General features: G+C 42.7%; 1 protein-coding gene across 1 annotated transcript in view; it reads left to right on the top strand.

The window, feature by feature from the left end:
* The window catches only part of IQGAP1 (IQ motif containing GTPase activating protein 1), a 118,425-nt gene that overhangs the window by 75,641 nt on the left and 21,116 nt on the right, over window positions 1-21,668 (top strand). Inside the window, exons 16-29 of the mRNA XM_025391048.1 lie at window positions 2,999-3,089; window positions 3,268-3,435; window positions 4,453-4,595; window positions 9,892-10,062; window positions 10,772-10,855; window positions 10,953-11,024; window positions 11,124-11,193; window positions 11,550-11,758; window positions 14,007-14,162; window positions 14,411-14,574; window positions 15,009-15,233; window positions 19,290-19,430; window positions 19,527-19,611; window positions 20,689-20,921. Coding sequence (XP_025246833.1) covers window positions 2,999-3,089; window positions 3,268-3,435; window positions 4,453-4,595; window positions 9,892-10,062; window positions 10,772-10,855; window positions 10,953-11,024; window positions 11,124-11,193; window positions 11,550-11,758; window positions 14,007-14,162; window positions 14,411-14,574; window positions 15,009-15,233; window positions 19,290-19,430; window positions 19,527-19,611; window positions 20,689-20,921 — 2,012 coding nt within the window. The remainder of the gene's footprint in view (window positions 1-2,998; window positions 3,090-3,267; window positions 3,436-4,452; window positions 4,596-9,891; window positions 10,063-10,771; window positions 10,856-10,952; window positions 11,025-11,123; window positions 11,194-11,549; window positions 11,759-14,006; window positions 14,163-14,410; window positions 14,575-15,008; window positions 15,234-19,289; window positions 19,431-19,526; window positions 19,612-20,688; window positions 20,922-21,668) is intronic.

The following is a 21,668-nucleotide window of genomic DNA, read 5'->3' as shown; positions in this document are numbered from 1 at the left end:
GGTGATCTCTTTAAAATAAATTTTACCAGAAGGATTTAGGTTTTGTCATTTTATTCAGTCTAATTGGAGCAGAAAGAACCTGGGATGAGGTAGTGTATGCTGTCTCTCTTTCCTTTTTCATTCTGGTGAGGGGCATTTCTCTATTATGTTTCCCTGAAACACCTGAGACACCCATCCATTCACTTTTTCTTGCCTTTCATACTATTGCTCTACTGCTTATTTCTTAAGGAGTATGTATGAAAGGTTTTACTTTAATCTGCATGGGGCAAGGAAGAAAGAATTCTGAATGCTCAGAAAGGCTCTGCCTTTCTCTCTGAATGCAAGGGAGGTTGTGCTAAGTCTCACAACTTTGCTTACAGCAGATTCTGCTCAGATATCTGTTGTATGATTATCCCAGAAGTGAACCAAAAATGGCTTGATTCTGTGGAAATGCTTCTGTTTTTATGATGCACGGAGTTTTATACTGCTTCTCTTGGAGACCGGACCATCAGCCCTCTTGCTTATGACTTTTCAATTTAAGTTGTTACAAGCCTGCAGTTGACTCATTGTATTGTCTCACATTGGAAATATTGCCTAGTATTTCCAGTAGTTATTCTTAGGACTCTAGGGGATTGTGTGTGGCCAGTTTCTATTTTCGGTAATAGGAAGCGGCTAGTGGTAGGAAGGTACTAGGTTCTGCAGCTTTTAAGTGATTTATTTGTTCTTGCGTTCTGTTTATCTGTTTACTCTTTTCCTATCCCAACACTGTGAGCTTCTTAAAATTGGGACAGTGCCTCTTAGAATTGTAAGGCCAGAACCTACCACAATTAGGTTAAATGATCTTTCTAAAAGACTCCATTTAGGAGAAATCACTGCTTTCAATTTCAGATGCTTTCCCTTGCCCTTATTCTGTCACCTGCACTCTTTATAAATTGTAGGAATTGTGGCTGCCTCACTATATGGAATGAAATGTTGTGTCTTTCTCTGATAAAACAGGAGGAAAGCCAAGCCTTCCCTAAGGTTTTGTGACTTCAGCTGTTGGGCAGTCAAACATTTCACTTTGCCTCACAGCTCAGACCCTCATTTGGACACATAGTTATGGTGATTTATTGAGTTATTTATTCTGCCTCATTCGTGCCTTGGCAAATTATATTCACATCAGGCAATCTAAATGAATTTTTGAGCTGCTGTTTATACCAATTGCTGTTAGCTCAAGCCTCATAAGTATGTTAATTTTGTTGGGTCTGCCCAGATCACCACACACATGACTCCCACAACCTGGCCACTTTAAAACCTGAAGTGTCTTGTCTTTTCTAGAGAAGAGTGCCCCAGTATTCTGCTGAATTGATGCTTTCTGTAAAGACCTTACAGGCATCTTAACAAAGGACCCCCACTCTTTGAGATCGTTGAAGCTTGCATAACCTCAATGTGACCACGGAAATCTAACGGGGTTATCAGCAGTGGTTTCTAATTCTGACTCTCACACTGCGAGTGGGTAGAAGTAGAATCCTGTTGTGCTAACTCTCAGTAACGGTAGTGACTACCTGGGGCTAATCCTTAAACTACTTCCCCAAATTGGAATATGGCAGCCACATTCTTGAAAATTGGAAGATACGGCTGGGCGCCGTGGTTCACGCCTGTAATCCCAGCACTTTGGGAGGCCGAGACGGGCGGATCACAAGATCAGGAGATTGAGACCATCCTGGCTAACACGGTGAAACCCTGTCTCTACTAAAAAAAAATACAAAAAATTAGCCGGGTGTGGTGGCGGGTGCATGTAGTCCCAGCTACTCGGGAGTCTGAGGCAGGAGAAGGGCGTGAACCTGGGAGGCGGAGCTTGAGTGAGCAGAAATTGCGCCACCACACTCCAGCCTGGGCCACAGAGCGAGACTCCATCTCAAAAAAAAAAAAAAAAAAAAAAGGAAAATACTAGAGGAAGATATTTCTACTAATCTATTTCTATTTAAAATGCCATTCAGAGCAAATGGTCACCAACAAGCTCTTTTAAAAAAGAAAATTGTCTTAACGAATTTAGAAAGAGGAACGTAAGTCACCTCCACTACATCATACATCTTCTCTGTCTGCAGTAGTCAACTCAGACTATGCTGTGAGGCTGTACTAAGGAAAGTAATCACAACATTCATTATGTTTCTCTGTGAAAATTTGCTTTTAAGTTCCCAGCAACTGATTTAACATTCACGTTTTAGGATATCAGCTGGTAAGAAATGTAGACTGCCTGTAGTGACTCCTGGCTTTAAATGTGATACTTCAAAGGTTCTGGTTAAAGTAAGACTTGGCAGTCTTAAAAACATTAGTAGTCATAGAGAACATTAACTTCCTCTGAATATTGTTGGCAAAGGAGGCTTTCAAATAAGTACTGCATATTTATATATATACCCTGGCCCTTGTCACCCTGTTAAAGTCTCTGGACCCCTTCCCAATCTATCTGGGCCTCTTGCCCCTTCTAGCTGAACTACTCCTCCTGAATCACTTAAATTCATCTTTATATAATCTTCACCTACATGTGAGCCATTTCCCTTATCTTATGACCTTTACCAGTTTGTTCATTTTGGGAGACAGGGTCTTACTATGTGGCCCAGGCCGGAGTGCAGTGGTAAGAACACGGCTCACTGCAGCCTGACCTCCTGGGCTCAAGCAATCCTTCTGCCTCAGCTTCCCTAGTAGCTGGGACTATAGGCATGCACCACCATGCCTGGCTAATTTTTTTAGAGAGAGATGGGGTCTCATTATGTTGCCCAGGCTGGTCTTGAACTCCTGGGCTCAAGCATTCCTCCTGCCTCAGCCCCCCAAAGTGTTGGATTACAAGTGTGAGTCACTGCACCCTATCTTTTACCAGTTTTTTGATGCCTACTTCTTCCATTTGACTAACCCATGTGTCTCATATTTTTTAAGCCTGTTCTTCCATATTGAATTGTGTCTGGGAAACCCCCCTCATCACATGTATGTTACAGGTACCCCAATTTCATGACTTTAATATTTTGGTTTCAATGATATGTAGGAAATCCAGGATGAGTCAGCCGTGTTATGGTTGGATGAAATTCAAGGTGGAATCTGGCAGTCCAACAAAGACACCCAAGAAGCACAAAAGTGTATGTATCACCTGTTTTATTTCTGTTTTGGTGGAGGCTGGGGGTGACAAGGTGCTCCATACAGCTTGACCAAGATAGGTATGGGGGAACAATTTGCCAGTAGATATAGTTAAGTGAACCAGTATGTGAGTTTAGACACTCTCTAAACTATTCTAGTAACAATTCTTTCCCGGAATAGTTGCTTTAGGAATCTTTGCCATTAATGAGGCAGTAGAAAGTGGTGATGTTGGCAAAACACTGAGTGCCCTTCGTTCCCCTGATGTTGGCTTATATGGAGTCATCCCTGAATGTGGTGAAACTTACCAGAGTGACCTTGCTGAAGCCAAGAAGAAAAAACTGGCAGTAGGTGAGTTCTGGGGTAATACATATGTGCCCTGAAGCTAACCCTTGAGTATACGAGGGGACAGATGTAGAGGAGAGGGATAAGCTATAGGGAAAGATCTTTTAGCATAGATGTACGGTACTTAGGCTCATTTTAAAGAGGATAAAAATCCCTGTTTTTGAAAATATCCTTTTCCCCCCCTTTGTGGACAGCTGTGTTAACAAGGCCAATTTTCTGAGAATGTGGGAAATATTAAAATATTTAACTGCTTATCTTTCACAGAGTAGCAGTGGTTCTGATTAAGCCTATAGGCAATTAAAAGTAGTTTGAGTATAAAAACCGGGAAAAACTTAAGATTTTTTATCACATTTTATGGACTTTTAAAAATTGAAAAACTGGGCCGGGTGCAGTGGCTCACGCCTGTAATCCCAGCACTTTGGGAGGCCAAGGCGAGTGAATTGCCTGAGGTCAGGAGTTCAAGACCAGCTTGGCCAACATGGTAAAACCCTGTCTCTACTAAAAATACAAAAATTAACTGGGCGTGGTGGCGTGCGCCTGTATTCCCAGCTATCCGGGAGGCTGAGGCAGGAAAATCACCTAAACCCAGGAGGCAGAGGCTGCATTGAGTCAAGATCGTGCCACTGCACTCCAGCCTGGGTGACAGAGCAAGACTGTGTCTCAAAAAATAAATAAATAAATAAATTGAAAAACTGGAGAGGCTCAATGGTTGCAAATTTTTTAAGACAGACAGGCCTTAAACATAGGCTTTGGAATAAACAAAGTTAATCATGGTTAATTCCATAATTGGACATCATAGGTATTTTCTTCTTACAGACATAAATGAGCTAAGTTAGTCATTACAAAGCCATAATTTAATGGGGGCTTAGGATCCCGCCTTTACTCTCACAGATCCAAGGAGCAGCTTTTGGAGTGGTCTTCATTTAGACTGTGAGAACTGACTAATAATCCTGCAGTTCTGGATGTGTACAGCTGGGGAGTGTGGCTCTGGGTGTCTTCTATCTTTCCTTTATTTTCTGCCAGGAGATAATAACAGCAAGTGGGTGAAGCACTGGGTAAAAGGTGGATATTATTATTACCACAATCTGGAGACCCAGGAAGGAGGATGGGACGAACCCCCAAATTTTGTGCAAAATTCTATGCAGCTTTCTCGGGAGGAGATCCAGGTAAGTCACCTTTCTTCACATAAGAAGAAGCTGAGAGAAAGTGTTTTCAAGCTATGATATTACTAAGAGGAAAAGGGCGTGTGGTCAGAAACCCTAGACTAAAACTGAGGTTATGTAATGAGCTGTTTTGGGCTAATTTTTTTGTAGTAGTTGGGGTAGTGACTAAGGCCTGAATTTGTAAAACATCTGAATTATAGAATTAAGTGATATGAACCATGTGCTAAGAAAAGTTAGATGATCTATAAAAGAAAAATGGAAGGTTGCTGACTCCATTAAATGCAACTTCTTTAATCTTTCCCAGTTTGTATTTTCAGTCTCTTTTCTGACTGTTCCACGAATTATATTAGCTACAACCTGCACTTTCAAATAAAGGTAGCATTTTCATAGAGCTTTTAAAGTACTTTTTCATCTTCTGTGTCTTTGTGTCTTTGCTTATGCTGTCCAACAGGTTTTTTGTTGTTGTTGTTGTTGTTGTTTTGAGACAGAGTCTTACTGTGTCACCTAGGCTAGAGTGCAGTGGTGCAGTCTCGGCTCACTACAACCTCCACCTCCCTAGGTTCAAGCGATTCTCCTGCCTCAGCCTCCCGAGTAGCTGGGGTTACAGACGTGTACCACACCTGGCTAATTTTGTAATTTTAGTAGAGACGAGGTTTTGCCCTGTTGGCCAGGCTGGTCCCGAACTCCTGGCCTCAAGTGATCCACCCACCTCAGCCTCCCAAAGTACTGGGATTACAGGTGTGAGTCAGCGCACCCAGCCCATTCCACAGTTATTTGTCAGATACCTCAAATGTAGCAGGTACTCTTCTAAGGAATGGGGATATAGTCATGAACCAAAGTCTCTGCTGTCATGAGATGTCTCTCCCCTGCCATCCATATCTGTCAAAATTCTATCCTTCCCTTTGTACTGATTCTTGATACAAAAAAAGAAAAAAATTCAGGCTGGGCGTGGTGGCTCACACCTGTAATCCCAGCACTTTGAGAGGCCAAGGCAAAAAGATTGCTTGAGCCCAGGAGTTCAAGACCAGCCTGGGCAACATGGTGAAACTTCATCTCTACAAAAAATACAAAAATTAGCTGGGCGTAGTGGTGTGTGTCTGGGATTCTAACTACTTGGGAGGATGAGGTGGAAGGATCAGTTGAGCCCAGGAGGTCAAGGCTATAATGAGCCATGATCCCAGCACTGCATTCCAGCCTGGGCAACAGAGCAAGACCCTGTCTCAAAAAAATAAAATTTAATTTAAAAATTCAGTCCTCCTTAAAAATTCAGTCCTCCAAACACACCCATCTCAAGTCACCTCCTCTAAGAATCTTTTAAAAATTTCCTTTCCTTACCCCCTTCATCTTCCTTTGAAGCTCCCAAAGAACTTTGTATTCATTCAGAATTTAATGTACTTGGATTTGAATTTTAGTCACATTTGTGCTTGTCTATGCCCCCTAGTAGTTTTTAAGGTGAGCTGCTAAGTTTGCAGTACTTTCTCTAAGTGGGAGTTACATTGTCATTGATAGACTGTTGAGGACTTTTAAGGCTTAACTTGGTGCTGCACTCCTGTCAATTAAACCAGAGTTGTTTAATGAATGTTAAAGGGGGAGAATATATACTGAGGGAAGATGTTCAGTAAGCTCCTGTAGGTCATGATTAGACACATTACTAATAGACATTCAAGATTCCTAGAGAAAAAGGACAATAAAATATTTTCAAAAGGTCATTGACTTCCCTTTGTCAATATTTCCCAAATCCTGTGTGGAACAAGTCAAAAATACACCTGTGGAAAAAGTGAAATAGTTCCTTTATTCAGGAGTTACCATCAGATGGATGATTTCTACCTTGTGGTTAAAGTTCTCTTTATGTGGTGAGTTACAGTGTCTTACCTTTCCAGTGTTTCATTTTCATTGCTAATGATTTCACAGGTGATGAAATTTGAATTCACTGAACTCTGTTCTGGGCATTGAGAAGATAGAAATAGGTATCAGAGAGTCTCTACCTCCCAGTACTTCACAGTGTTGTGAAAACAGCAGACACAAAACCGAGTACTGTAATGTAAGGCAGAGAGAAGTGGTGCTCTAATAACAGCACAATAAGGGAAGTCTTAAGGGAAATTTTAATTTTGTCCTGGAGTAACATAGCATAGATAATATTTTAGCAGCTGAGAAAAAAAGAAAAGGCTGTTCTAGACAGAAAGGGAAAGTTAAGGATGAGCTTGCTGAAATTATAAAAAGAAAGTAGGAAAGAAAATAGAAAAGGAAAAAGCACAGAGTACTGAAAAGATGTGGACCCCTGAGGGAGAGATAAATGGTGTATTACCTGGCACATGGTAGGTGTGGCAGGACAAGAGACCCAGATTGAAGCTTGAGGGCCTAATATGCTGTGCTAGGGAATTCAGGGTACAACTTCTAGCAGAGTGATTTTTAACTATTGTTAGGTCAGGGACACCTTTGAGAATCTTATTAACCTCCACAGAAACACTCATGTTTGAATAGTGTTTTGCATATATGGACCTAAGAATTTAAACGGGAAGGGATGCTACCTCATTTTCAGCATGTGACCTGACCTTTTACCTCCCCTGCCAACAATAGTGGCCATCACATATAGATCCTCCCACTCTGTACTCCCCACTCTCTGTACTTTCAGCTTACTTGGATTTTCACTGATTCCTTCTTCATTTTCTCTCCAGAGGAAACAGCTATCCTTTCTAAAGCTCATTATTTATCTTACTGCTTGATTTCATCCTCTCCCAGTTCCTTGCAGACCTTATACTTTTCATGCTCTTCCTCCAGTGTTTGTCAGGATTTAATGTCTGTCTGAATCACCTGGGATCTTGTTAAAATGAAGGCTCTGATTCTAGTGTGAGTTCTGAGAAAATCTACATTTCTGACAAGCTTCCAGGTGATGTTGATGCTGCTGGCCCAAGGACTGTATTTTAAGTAGCAGCCTACATACGTAGGCATCTTTATTTCCCACATCTTTGAAAAAATAATAATACAAACATTTTTTAAAGCCCATGGAATTTCCCTGAACTGGGCTCACCTACATTCATACTCTTGCTAAGGGCCTTGATCTGGCCTCACCTACATTCATACTCTTGCTAAGGGCCTTGAAAGTTAGTCTACTCGTCACTAATTCACTGTCTGTTAGCATCCACTTCTTAGCTCACAGCAGTGTGGTTTCCTGTGCAGCTTTTACTTAGTAAAACTCTTATTTTAGAATTCATCAATAACCTTTTAATTGGCAAATTCAGTTCTGAGCACTCATCGTATATGACTTGTCAAAAGTCTCTTCCTCAAACCCTTAATTCCTTTGGCTTCTCCCATACAATTCTCTTCTGATTTTCCTACTTCTGAATGTTCCTTCTTAATCTCTCTTGCTACCTTCCTTTCCCTACCTCTGCTTGAATTATATGAAGATTCCATTGGCCCTCTTCTCTTCGTCTTCGCATTCTTTCTGAGTGATCTCTTTCAAGCCTGTGGCTCCAGCCCTTAACCCTGTGCTTGTGACTCCTAAATCTGTACTTCCAGACATTAGCCCTTTTCCCCACCACCAGGTTTTTGCCCTTCCTTTTGCAGTCCAGAAGTCCAGCAGACACCTCAAACACAGTTAAATAGGAAAAAACCAGAGGCTGCAATAGTGTGTAAGGTTGTATTTTTATCTCACGTGAAATGATTCTGCAGTTCAGCAGTCCAGGGAAAATGTGGCTCCATGGTGTCATCTGTCCCAGGATCCTCCATCTTTGTGCTCTGTCATGTGGCTTCCATTCTCGAGGTCACCTTGTTACCTATAGTGACAGCTTGGAGCTTTGACCATCAAGTTAGCAGTCCAAGCAGGAAGTAGGAAGAAGGGGAAGGAAAGCGAAAAAGGTGTGCTGCCAGCTGTCTCTCTCAAGGAGCTTTCTCAAAGGTCTTGCCGAACTACTGCTGCTCACAGCGCATGACCTCTCTACCTCATGGAGTTTTTTGTTTTTTGTTTTGTTTTTTTGAGACGGAGTTTCGCTCTTGCTGCCCAGGCTGGAGTGCAATGGTGTGATCTCGGCTCACCACAACCTCTGCCTCCCGAGTTCAAGCAATTCTTTGTCACCCTCCTGAGTAGCTGGGATTACAGGCATGCACCACCATGCCCGGCTAATTTTTGTATTTTTAGTAGAGACGGGGTTTCTCCATGTTGGCCGGGCTGGTCTCCAACTCCTGACCTCAGGTGATCCACCCACCTCAGCCTCCCAAAGAACTGGGATTATAGGCGTGAGCCACCGCGCCTGACCACTCGTGGAGTCTTTTAAGTGCGTACAGTGTTGCCCAGAAAAAAAGAAAAAAAAAAAATCAAGGCTCTGTTACCAAGGAGAAAGGAGAAGGTGGATATTGGATAGGTAACCAGATGTTCCTAACCATTCTCACTCCTGCTGCCCTTGTTGAAGCCCAGGCCATCTCTCACTTGGATCGCAATAGCAGCATTATAATTCACCCCCTTGGTTGAAGTCTCACCTCACTCTAATCTGTCAGCTACTTTCCTAACAGTATTGTTTTTCTAAAAATAATCTCCACCCTGGACAATATAATGAGGACTCATCTCTTCAAAAAATATTTTTTAAAAATTAAAATTAGCCAAGTGTGCTGGTACGCTTGTAGCCCCAGCTACTCAGGAGGTGAGCTGGGAGGATTGCTTGAACCCAGTAATTTGAGGCTGCAGCAAGCTGAGATTGCACCACTGCACTCCAGCCTAGGTGACAGAACGAAACCTTGTCTCTAAAATAAATAATAAACATCTGATTGTTTTATTCCTTTGCTTGACAAAGTTTCCTGGCTCTCCAGTATCTTTGGTAACAATCCAAACCCTCTAGGCTACTTTTCAAGACCATTTGCAATCTGCCTGGGGAAGCAATTTTCAGTCCTCACCTCTGGTCTCTCCCCCTGAAATGTCCTGCATTGTAACATTCTAGGGGTCCCTTGATATTTGGCACACAGCCCTGTTCCGTACCTGTCACTCTATTCTTGTCTGCAGTGACCCCAGATCAGCCAGCACAGTGCCCAGCCTAGTCAGTGTTGGATAGATGGATAAGTGAGATGACATATGAAGCAAAAGAAGATTAAGTTTTTGTTTATGGTATGTTTTCTAGGTGGGAGGAGGTGTGTGAGAACAACCTGGTCCTGAAAAACAGACTTGAGGGCTTTGTTCATGTCGCGTAGCTAATGATACAGTATAGACTTAGGAAGCAGGAGTGTTAGCTTGTGTGCTGTGGATGATACTTTGAGAAAACCTGCATCCATTCTTGCCGGTAAATGTCTTTGAATGTAACCACTGCTTTTTCAGAGTTCTATCTCTGGGGTGACTGCTGCATATAACCGAGAACAGCTGTGGCTGGCTAACGAAGGCCTGATCACCAGGCTGCAGGCTCGCTGCCGTGGATACTTAGTTCGACAGGAATTCCGATCCAGGATGAATTTCCTGAAGAAACAAATCCCTGCCATCACCTGCATTCAGGTATTTCAGACCCTATCACACAGACAGCAAGCGGGCATCTAGAGCAGGGGTAATAAACGGTCAGCTGTCACCATTGACTGTCTGAGTGTGATTTTTGAGTTCTGGACTCTTAGTCTTCTCTTTTCTTTGACAGGTACCTCCTCTTTACTACCATATAACCGTAGTGTGCCTACAGGTGTTTAATGGTGGCACAGTGGCAGTTCTTGGGTACCTCTTCCTCTCTTCTTCTAAGACTATACCTTTCTGTAAGATTTGAACCCCGAGGAAAACAACTGTGGTTTTGCTTCAATGATAAGGCGGAACAATGTCCTAGAAAGAATTCTGAGTTAGGAATGATGGTTGCACTGCTACCAGACAGTGGTGAATCTCCAAGTTTGTGTCCCCATCTGTAAAAGGGGAATACCCCATTGTATCTTATCTTCCTCACTTGATTTGTTGGAAGAAGCCAGTAAATGAATCTGTATGGCTGCACTATAAAAGATGTGCAGGGCTGTGCTGACGTTGGGGAAGTAGAATGTAGCCATCGTGTTCTTCCAGTGGAGGGATGGCCCATGCCCTTGTTCCCCTGTCACTGTTGGAAGTGGTCCTTCCTAAAACTTCATCATGAAATTGTACTTGGATCATATATCAAGATGAAAGGTTTTTTTTTTTTTAACTTCCATTGATGCTTGGGAAGTAATATGTCCTCTGTAACATTTGATTGTTTCAGTCGCAGTGGAGAGGGTACAAGCAGAAGAAGGCATATCAAGATCGGTTAGCTTACCTGCGTTCCCACAAAGATGAAGTTGTAAAGGTATGGTAGCCTGAGCAGGGTTTCTCCATGAGGGGTGCAGGTATAACACATGTTGAGATGAAGGACTCTTCTAATTTTCAGGATCCCTTTTCCATAGATTCAGTCCCTGGCAAGGATGCACCAGGCTAGAAAGCGCTATCGAGATCGCCTGCAGTACTTCCGGGACCATGTAAGCACCCTTGGATCATACAGGCCATTAGGAGCTGCTTTGTCATATTTTTGGTAGACAGATGAACAGAGGAATTTCTTCTTCTTTTTTGTTCCTTAGATAAATGACATTATCAAAATCCAGGCTTTTATTCGGGCAAACAAAGCTCGGGATGACTACAAGACTCTCAGTGAGTAACTGGCTCCGCGTGAAGAGTTGAGGCAGTGGCTTAGAGCCACCAAGTTCAGGGTATTCTCCACAGACCTCTTTTACTGTCCTGAAGGCAAGGCTTGGGGGAGAGGGTGTGACCTGTGACATAAGTCCCTTTGCTAACATGTGGCTAGGTATCTGGTTGGCTTGTTGCGTTAACCTTTATCATAACATAGCAATAGCCTGACACAGAAGACTGCATCTGATAGTTGTCTTGGCACATCTCAAAATTAAATGTGTGTGAATAGAACTACTTTTTCAAGACAGTGCTATTTCCTGAGACATAGTACTTTTTCTGGTAACTCCATTCTTTGTCTGATGCATACTTTCTGTCAGTCAATGCTGAGGATCCTCCTATGATTGTGGTCCGAAAATTTGTCCACCTGCTGGACCAAAGTGACCAGGATTTTCAGGAGGAGCTTGACCTTATGAAGATGCGGGAAGAGGTTATCACCCTCATTCGTTCTAACCAGCAGCTGGAGAATGACCTCAATCTCATGGATATCAAAATTGGACTGCTAGTGAAAAATAAGATTACATTGCAGGTATGGCCCAGTGCCAGCGGGGTCTTGGAACACTTCATCCTGCTTTGTAACCCTTGCATTTCCCTTTCTGACTGGTGGGGAGGGTGGAGGCTGACCTTCTTCTCAGTTACTGCCATAAGCCTTTTTTTTTTTTTTTTTTTTTTTGAGACGGAGTCTCGCTCTGTCGCCCAGGCTGGAGTGCAGTGGCCGGATCTCAGCTCACTGCAAGCTCCGCCTCCCGGGTTCACGCCATTCTCCGGCCTCAGCCTCCCGAGTAGCTGGGACTACAGGCGCCCGCCACCTCGCCCGGCTAGTTTTTTGTATTTCTTAATAGAGACGGGGTTTCACCCTGTTAGCCAGGATGGTCTCGATCTCCTGACCTCGTGATCTGCCCGTCTCGGCCTCCCAAAGTGCTGGGATTACAGGCTTGAGCCACCGCGCCCGGCCTTTTTTTTTTTTTGACCAAATCTAACTCTGTTGCCCAGGTTGTACTGCGACGTGGTCTCAGCTCACTGCAACCTCTGCCTCCCAGGTTCAAGCGATTCTCCTCCCTCAGCCTCCTAAGTAGCTGGGATTATAGGCATGTGACACTACACCTGGCTAATGTTTTTTGTTTTTTTGCTTTTTGGCTTTTTTTTTTTTTTTTTTTGAGACTGAGTTTCCCTCTTGTCGCTCAGGGTGGAGTGCAATGGTGTGATCTCGGCTCACTGCAACCTCTGCCTTACAGGTTCAGTGATTCTCCTGCCTCAGCCTCCCAAGTAACTGGGATTACAGGCACATACCACTACACCCTGCTAATTTTTGTATTTTTAGTGGAGGCAGCGTTTCGCCATGTTGGCCAGGCTGGTCTTGAAGTCCTGACCTCGGGTGATCCACCTGCCTCAGCTTCCCAAAGTGCTAGAATTACAGGTGTGAGCCACGGCACCCAGCTTTTTTGCATTTTTAGTAGAGACGAGGGTTTCACCATGTTGGCCAGGCTGGTCTCGAACTCCTGGCCTCAAGTGATTGAGCCACCCACCTTGGCCTCCCAAAGTGCTGTGATTACAGGCTGAGCTGCTGTGCCCGGCCATCATAAGCTTTTTAAAAAGTTGTATAAGACAGGTTAGGCATGATGGCTTACACCTATAATCCCAGCACTTTGGGAGGCCGAGGAGGGCGGATCACTTGAAGCCAGAAGTTTGAGACCAGCCAGGCCAACATGGTAAAACCCTGTCTCTACTAAAAATATAAAAAATTAGCTGGACATGGTAGTACATGCCTGTAATTTCAGCTACTCAGGAGGCTGAGGTGGAAGAATTCCTTGAACCTGGGAGGCAGAGGTTGCAGTGAGCCAAGATTGCACCACTGCACTCCAGACTGGGTGACAGAGTGAAACTCTGTCTCAAAAAAAAAAAAATTATCTAAGACATAAAACAATTCAATAGACAAAATTTAGATAGAGAAAAGAAGATAAATGTCTTCCCCTAATTTCACCTACCCCAGTCATTTTGTATCTTACATTCTTACTTCATATTAAAGGATAAGACTCTTTTGCTATGATAAGTAGTCAAAAAAAATTTTTTTTTTTTTTTTTTTGTAACAGAGTTTCCCTCTGTACCCCAGGCTGGAGTGCAGTGGCATGATCATGAGTCACTGCAACCTCAACCTCCTAGGCTCAAGTGATTCTCCCACTTCAGCCTCTCAAGTAGCTAGGACAACAGGTGTACACCACCACGCCTGGCAAATTATATTTTTATAAGAGGTAGGGTCTCTTTGTGTTGTCCAGGCTGGTCTCAAAACTCCTGGGCTCAAGTGATCCTCCTGCTTCAGCCTCCCAAAGTGCTGGGATTACAGGTGTGAGCCACTGCACCCAGCCCTAAGTATTATTTTTAACAGTAGCATAATAGATTTTTAGAAAATAATACTATAATTTACCTCTTTTTCCCCTAGTATTTGACATTTAGGTTGTTTTCCAAGCATTTATTATAAATAACATTGCAATTATTGTTTCAGTATATATGTAGCTATTATTTTTATAATAGATTGCTAGAAGTTGGTTTCCCAATTCAGTGGACATTCTTGTGGCTCAGGTTCTTTGTTGGAACATAGGAATGGATTTGATTGGTATACTGAAAACAGGATAAAGGGTAGTGATTTTAAAATATTCGGTGGGAATCTGCCAGTGCAGTAGACCTTCATGTGAGTTTGCATGTGCTACAAAACCTTTCCTCAATGCCCAGAGGTTCATCTTTGAAGGCTTTCTGATCTATGTATTGATTTTTGTTTACAGGATGTGGTTTCCCACAGTAAAAAACTTACCAAAAAAAATAAGGAACAGTTGTCTGATATGATGATGATAAATAAACAGAAGGGAGGTCTCAAGGCTTTGAGCAAGGAGAAGAGAGAGAAGTTGGAAGCTTACCAGCACCTGTTTTATTTATTGCAAGTAAGTGGCTCCTGGAATCAGTGTTATAAAAATTTAGTGAATTTGTTTTTCCACAAGAAAGCCTTACCCATTGATCTCTCTGGAAATATTTTTGAATTCCACTGAGGGGCGAGTGACGGGCACTGTAATACGTTAATTTATTAATTTTTTTCTCATATATATTCTAGTCCTTCAATTTTAAATAATTGAATATACCTTGCCAGCCTTTATATTACCTACAGATGACTTATCCCTTGGTTTTATTTCAGACCAATCCCACCTATCTGGCCAAGCTAATTTTTCAGATGCCCCAGAACAAGTCCACCAAGTTCATGGACTCTGTAATCTTCACACTCTACAACTACGCATCCAACCAGCGAGAAGAGTACCTGCTCCTGCGGCTCTTTAAGACAGCGCTTCAAGAGGAAATCAAGTATGAACAGATTTCTTAAGGGCATAGGCCCCTTCCCACTAACACAGGGGCTCCCAGTTTGAGATTCATGCCTTCCTGATCTTTTCTTGATCTCGATTAATTTATGAAAAATACTTACTCTAAAGAAGCATCTAATTTTTAAATAACTGATATAAAATCTTGCTGCTTCTAGGGAAGGAATAAGTTAATTTTAGGAACATTCTGTATTAAGGTATAATTTCAAAAAGTGATCTGAACAGGAAGATTTCACATTTTTATCTAGTAACGGACCTAATCATGACCATGATTGAGTGTACAGCTGCAGGAATGTTCTGTGAGTGCCGGGGAGTGTTTCAAGAGAAACCGTTTCAGGGAGATAGGATCTTTAAGCAGGAAGGATCTTTTAAGTTGATGGATTCTGTGACAAGTTTAAATTTTTATCTGATGTTTTATAGGTCGAAGGTAGATCAGATTCAAGAGATTGTCACAGGAAATCCTACGGTTATTAAAATGGTTGTAAGTTTCAACCGTGGTGCGCGTGGCCAGAATGCCCTGAGACAGATCTTGGCCCCAGTCGTGAAGGAAATTATGGATGACAAATCTCTCAACATCAAAACTGACCCTGTGGATATTTACAAATCTTGGGTTAATCAGATGGAGTCTCAGACAGGAGAGGCAAGGTATGTTAACCATAATAACACTTTTCTTTCATGTTGTTATTTTCTTTCCTGCTTTTTTCCCCTCTCTTTATTTATAAACTAATATTAGTTTAAATAATTTTTCTTTTCTTTCTTTTTTTTTTTTTTTTTGAGACAGAGTTTCACTCTTGTCGCCCAGGCTGGAGTGCAGTGGCACAATCTCGGCTCACTGCAGCCTCCACCTCCTGGGTCTAAGCAATTCTCATGCCCCAGCCTCCTGAGTAACTGGGATTACAGTCGCGCGCTACCACCCCTGTCTACTTTTTGTATTTTTAGTAGAGAAAGGGTTTCGCCATGTTGGCCAGACTGGTCTCGAACTTCTGATCTCAAGCAATCTATCTGCCTCGGCCTCCCAAAGTGCTGGGATTACAGCCGTGAGCCACCACACCCAGCCTGAAATAGTTTTTCTTTAGAAAACTCTGCTTTATAAGTTGTTGACCTGGTAATAAACGCACTTATTTAGCAAATATTTATTGAGTACTTACTGTGTGCCAGGCATTGTGTTAGAGATGTGTACAGTAATGCAAGAATGAGTGAAACAGACATGCTCCCTGCCCTCTCTTCATAGTTCATTGGGTGGAAGAGACACCAACCAGATACATAAAAATAAAAGCATAATTAAACATTGAGGAAAGTTTTATGAAGTAGGGTTCTGTAATAGAGACTTTATAAGAGGGAACTAACATAAGGTGGTTAGGGAAAGCCTATCCCAGAAGATAAAATTTCATTTAGCTGAGGTCCAAAGGCTAAGATGAACCCAGCCTTACTAAGAGCTAGGTGCAGTGTTCATGTCTGAACACTCTAAGGTGGAGGGTGTAGACTTAAAAGGACCTGGCATAACTAGGGATGTGGTTGAATGAGAAGGTTCATAAAGATTGGGTGAGATCACTGTGTTTTAATAAAGGAAAAGGAAAATGGTGTGGGGTGAGCTGCCCTGAAATATCGAGAGTTGGGCTAATTAAATTAACATATTACAGGAGATAACTGAGCTAGGGCCATAGCATAATCACCAACATTAATTGATCTAAAGCAAAAGTGTGCCAATCAAATATGGGTAATGCTGGGGAAAGGGAGTTCAGAATGCCAAAATGTTACTGGTTTTATTCATCTTGGGTGAGGACCCAGAGGGGTGGGAAATGGAGGTGTGAGCAGCATGGTCTGTTGTGGTTTCTTCTTGTTGTTGTGGAGTAGGGTTAGATCATGCATGAAGCTCTCTGGGCATAGGCGGAGTAGCAGCTCTCCACACCATTGTTATTCAAAGTGTGGTTTGCACACCAGTAATGGAAAATCAGCTGTGCACACTGTTTAGTTCAACTGATACTTTTTTTTCATAGCAAGATTTTCTTAATGAAGGAAGCAATGTATTGATTTATATTCTGACTCATTCTCTTTATCTTGTCTTTGATCAGTTTGTAGACTGGCACTGGTCCACACTTTGAATAACACCATTCTACATCATTCTACTTTCCATTTACCTGGATGCCAGGCAAACAGGGAGGTGTACCCTGGGTGGAGAACAGAACATTCTGCTGACTCCTTGAAAGGGCTTATCTTGCCAGGCGTGATGGCTCACGCCTGTAATACCAACACTTTGGGAGGCTGAGGCAGGAGGATTGCTTGAGCTCAGGAGTTTGAGACCAGCCTGGGCAACATAGGAATACCTTGTCCCTACTTAAAAAAAAAAAAAATTAGCTGGGCATGGTTGTGCACACCTGTAGTTCGACCTATTCCAAAGGCTGAGGCAGGAGGATCGGTTGAGCATGGGAGGTTGAGGCTGCAGTGTGCCTTGATGGCACCACTGCACTCCATCCTAGGTTGACAAAAAAAGAAAGAAAGGGCTTATCCTTATTAGGAATCATTTGGCATCTGATTGGTTCTCAGTGCCATGTAGGTCTGTTATCAGGACTCAGATCATTGCAAAGGTCTTTTTAACTTTTTTGCCTGCATACCTGAGGCCTGCACATCCAGGAATGTGGTCAACCAAGTGCAATACCTGTCTGGGAAGTTTTGCCTGCAACCCAGGGCATTCCTTACCGATAGCCCCATATACACCGGCTCAGGGCTTCTAAGTTATTTCCTCTGATGGTCCATGAGTCAGTCATTTTTAGATCCAAAGCCTGCTGAACATTTCAGGATTGGTTTTCTTGTGGGTACCTATGGGAAACTGGTCTTATTTTGCCTTTCATAAAATGGAAATTGAGCCAGGCATGGTGGCATGCACTGGTAGTCCCAGTTGCGCAGGAGGCCAAGACAGGAGGATTGCTTGAGCCCAGGAGTTTGAGTGCTGCCTGGGCGACATAGACCCCATATCTTAAAAAAAAAAGGAAATTGATTTGAACTCTTTTTAAGATACCAGTGACTATGAGGTGTGGTGATGTGGTGGGGATCTGTCCTGCAGGTAAGCGTCACAGGTCCCTTAGCTTTCTTCTTTTACTTCAGCCACAATACATGTAGCAAACTGGAATCTTGTCACCTCTTGGGAATGTTCTTTCCTAAAAATCTCAGAAAGTTAATATTCTGTTCTATCACCAATGTTTTTTAGCATATTGATTCCCTTGCTGGTTACTACTTTTGAAAATCATATAAATAATAAAATATATAATATTCTTTATTGTAAGTTCCATGTATTTATTTATTTCTCATAGAATGTTTCTGTTGATTTTTGCAGAATTCTTGTATTCATAGCCTACCTATTTTAAATTAGCCATGCGGTGACAAATGAAGAAGGGTATTCCTATCTACTTGTATTTTTCTTTTGTTGTTGTTGAGACAGAGTCTCGCTTTGTTGCTCAGGCTGGAGTGCAATGGTGTGATCTTGGCTCACCGCAACCTCTGCCTCCCGGGTTCAAGTGATTCTCCTGCCTCAGCCTCCTGAGTAGCTGGGATTACAGGCATGCATGCGCCTCCATGCCCGGCTAATTTTTATATTTATAGTAGAGATGGAGTTTCTCCATGTTGGCCAGACTGGTCTCAAACTCCTGACCTCAGGTGATCTACCCACCTCCGCCTCCCAAAGTGTTGGGATCACAGGCGTGAGCCACCACACCTGGCCTCTGCTTGTATTTTCTAAGGCTGCCATAACACATCACCTCAAATTTGGTGGCTTAAAACAACCAAAATTCATTGTCTCACAATTGTGGAGGCCAGAAATCTGAAACCATTATCATGAAGTCGAGGTGCTGGAAGAGCCATACTCCCTGCAGAGGCTCTAGTGGAAACTGTTTCTTGACTCTTAAAGCTTGTGGTGACTGTTGACATCCCTCAACTTGTGGCTGTGTGGTTCCAGCCTCTGCCTTTGTGGTCGCATTGCCTTCTCTTCCCCTTCTGTGTGTACCAAAGCTCTCTCTGCCTCTTTTTTTTTTTTTTTTTTTTTTGAGACAAGGTCTTGCTCAAGCAATCCTCCCACCTCAACCTTCCTAGTAGCTGGGAATGCTAGTGTGTGCTGCTGTTCCTGGCGTAGCGCTCCTATCTTTGAAGACCTCCCTCTGGTTTCTAGCAAAGTCCAGATTTGTCAGTATCATATACAGGGTCTGCCATGGCCTGCTCCCTGTCTGCTTTTCCACTCTCATTTCTCCTGTCTCCCTTTCCTTCCTAGAAGACTCTTCCTCTCCCGTTTTCTTGCGTTCAAGCATCCCTTCCTTTTGGAAGCCTTCCTTCCTTTTTCCATTCTGAGTTGAAGCCCTTTCCCTATGGTCCTGTAGCACTTTTGGTGAACTGATTTACAGCAGAATAGGTTTATAATCATTTGTTTGTGTGTCACTCCCACCAGACTGTAAAAGACTCAAGAGAAGGTATCATGTCGTGTATAACTTTTATTCCCAAATGCCTATTATTGTGCCTGGCACACAATTCAGGCACCTGATTCACAGTTAAAAACCTGAGTTCAGATTCTAGCCTTATCACTTACCAGCCCTGTGAGCATGAGCTTAAGCTATCTAATATTTCTGGGTCTTTCATTTTATGAAAGATAAGACACTTGCTTCAGGCTGTTCCTGGCTGTTAGTCTAACATAGTTGGGTATAATTTCTCTCTTCCCAGCAAACTGCCCTATGATGTGACCCCTGAGCAGGCGCTAGCTCATGAAGAAGTGAAGACACGGCTAGACAGCTCCATCAGGAACATGCGGGCTGTGACAGACAAGTTTCTCTCAGCCATTGTCAGCTCTGTGGACAAAATCCCGTGAGTGCCATCAGTTGTCATGACCCCCAGTAGAGCCCAGCAGTAAGTGCCTTTCTGCTCCTTGGCCCTTCTCACTAAGTTTTGTCCATCCCGCAGTTATGGGATGCGCTTCATTGCCAAAGTGCTGAAGGACTCGTTGCATGAGAAGTTCCCTGATGCTGGTGAGGATGAGCTGCTGAAGGTAAGAATCTCATAGCCGGCAGACTCCTGCCCTTTGAGGACAAAGCTATAAAAGCAGGACTGACCGTAGATCATTACTAACTGCCTAAGTGTAGGTTCTGGCAGTAGCTTGCCATTGATTGTGAGCTTTTGAAAACAATTGTAATTGGTAAATGATACCTCTCTTAGGATGAAACACTTCCTATAGTTTGGCGCACAAACATCAAACAAGTAGAAAGATGGATTTTTCCTGTTTTCAGATGAGTTTCTTTGAGTCCTGTCTTTTCGCTGTAGTATTGTTCCCTCTGCTGGTGACCTGGCAAATAGTAGCAAGCACAATTATTTCTGCTAAGGCTGTTGCTGATAACTCTTTCTTACTCAGCTGTGCTCTTCTCTTTTCTTTTTTTTTAATCTGAATGCTTTTTTCTTCTCTCTCCTAGTTCTGTGCTTTCCTACAGTGAGGCCTCGATTCTAGACTTTCTGTTCAGGTGAATTAATTTTATTTCTTCTGAATGAAACTCTAGGGGAAATGCTGTGACTGTCCCTGAATTCTTCTGTGGAACAGATGTGTGTTAAGTGAATTTAATTTCAGAGGCATGAACTTAGCCTTTGAAGTCTGCAGCATGAGAATGTTGGGAGGTGGGGTTACTCTATGCTGATTGGGTCATGTTAAGGAATTTAGCTATGTTTGTTAGCTTTTTATAAGGAAAACCCATCTACATGAAAGTACAAAGTGCATGTGGGTGACACCAGCCTTATTTGCTACCATGATATGTGAACAAAAGATATCCTGAAATACTTAATAACAGACTTTAAGTGTATCATTTTTACCTTCTGAATCTGCTCTTTCATTAACTACTGGCAGTAGTTTTCAGTTCTGTTCTCATTGTTTTCCTGTATTGAACAAAGGGATATTTCATTTAGTTCCAGGCCATGAGAAAGAGTGTGTATATGTGCATGCGTGCATGTGTGTATGTATTTTTTATTTATTTTTTACTCATAGGACTGCATTTTCTGCTTTTCTTTGCTAGCAAACTCATTTGTGGCTTACTTGGTGATATGTCTTTTAATACCCATCTTTCTGTTTCATCTGTTCCAGATTATTGGCAACTTGCTTTATTATCGATACATGAATCCAGCCATTGTTGCTCCTGATGCCTTTGACATCATTGACCTGTCGGCAGGAGGCCAGCTTACCACAGACCAACGCCGAAATCTGGGCTCCATTGCAAAAATGCTTCAGCATGCTGCTTCTAATAAGATGTTTCTGGGAGATAATGCCCACTTAAGCATCATTAATGAATATCTTTCCCAGTCCTACCAGAAATTCAGGTAAGGGGAAAGGCACAAGTGCTTAAGAGAGTCTTTGGATGTATTTTTATCATTGAGGGGAAAGATAAGATTAAAAACCACCCCTCACTTTCCCTGACTGCCATATTGTAGAAGACATGTTTGATGTGCCCGGGACTCCAGAAGATGATCGATTTACTTTGAAGAGAATTTTCATATGAAATACATAGTAGTTAACACTTATGAAATAGATAGTAGTTAACATAAAAATAATGATGATTATGCATTTAGTACGTTACCTTGTAATCAGAGAAGAATTGGAGAATGCTTTTAATTTTTGTAAATTAACATCTAGTTTTGAATGCTTCAGAGCACTGTCTTAGAGATAGAATTGGTTCTCCTAATGGTGCCTGAGAACAGTTTTAAATCATGGTGCAATGGTTCTTAAGGATAAAACTAAAACTACAAACTAGGTGGAGAAAGAAGTTATTAGAGCCAGTATCGGCCGGGCGCGGTGGCTCAAGCCTGTAATCCCAGCACTTTGGGAGGCCGAGACGGGCGGATCACGAGGTCAGGAGATCGAGACCATCCTGGCTGACACGGTGAAACCCCGTCTCTACTAAAAAATACAAAAAACTAGCCGGGCTCGGTGGCGGGCGCCTGTAGTCCCAGCTACTCGGGAGGCTGAGGCAGGAGAATGGCGTGAACCCGGGAGGCGGAGCTTGCAGTGAGCTGAGATCCGGCCACTGCACTCCAGCCTGGGCGACAGAGCAAGACTCCGTCTCAAAA

The sequence above is a fragment of the Theropithecus gelada genome, chromosome 7b (assembly GCF_003255815.1).
Source record: "Theropithecus gelada isolate Dixy chromosome 7b, Tgel_1.0, whole genome shotgun sequence".
Taxonomy (NCBI): domain Eukaryota; kingdom Metazoa; phylum Chordata; class Mammalia; order Primates; family Cercopithecidae; genus Theropithecus; species Theropithecus gelada.
Note: the sequence above shows the minus strand (reverse complement) of the source record. Positions and strands in the feature narration are given on the sequence as shown.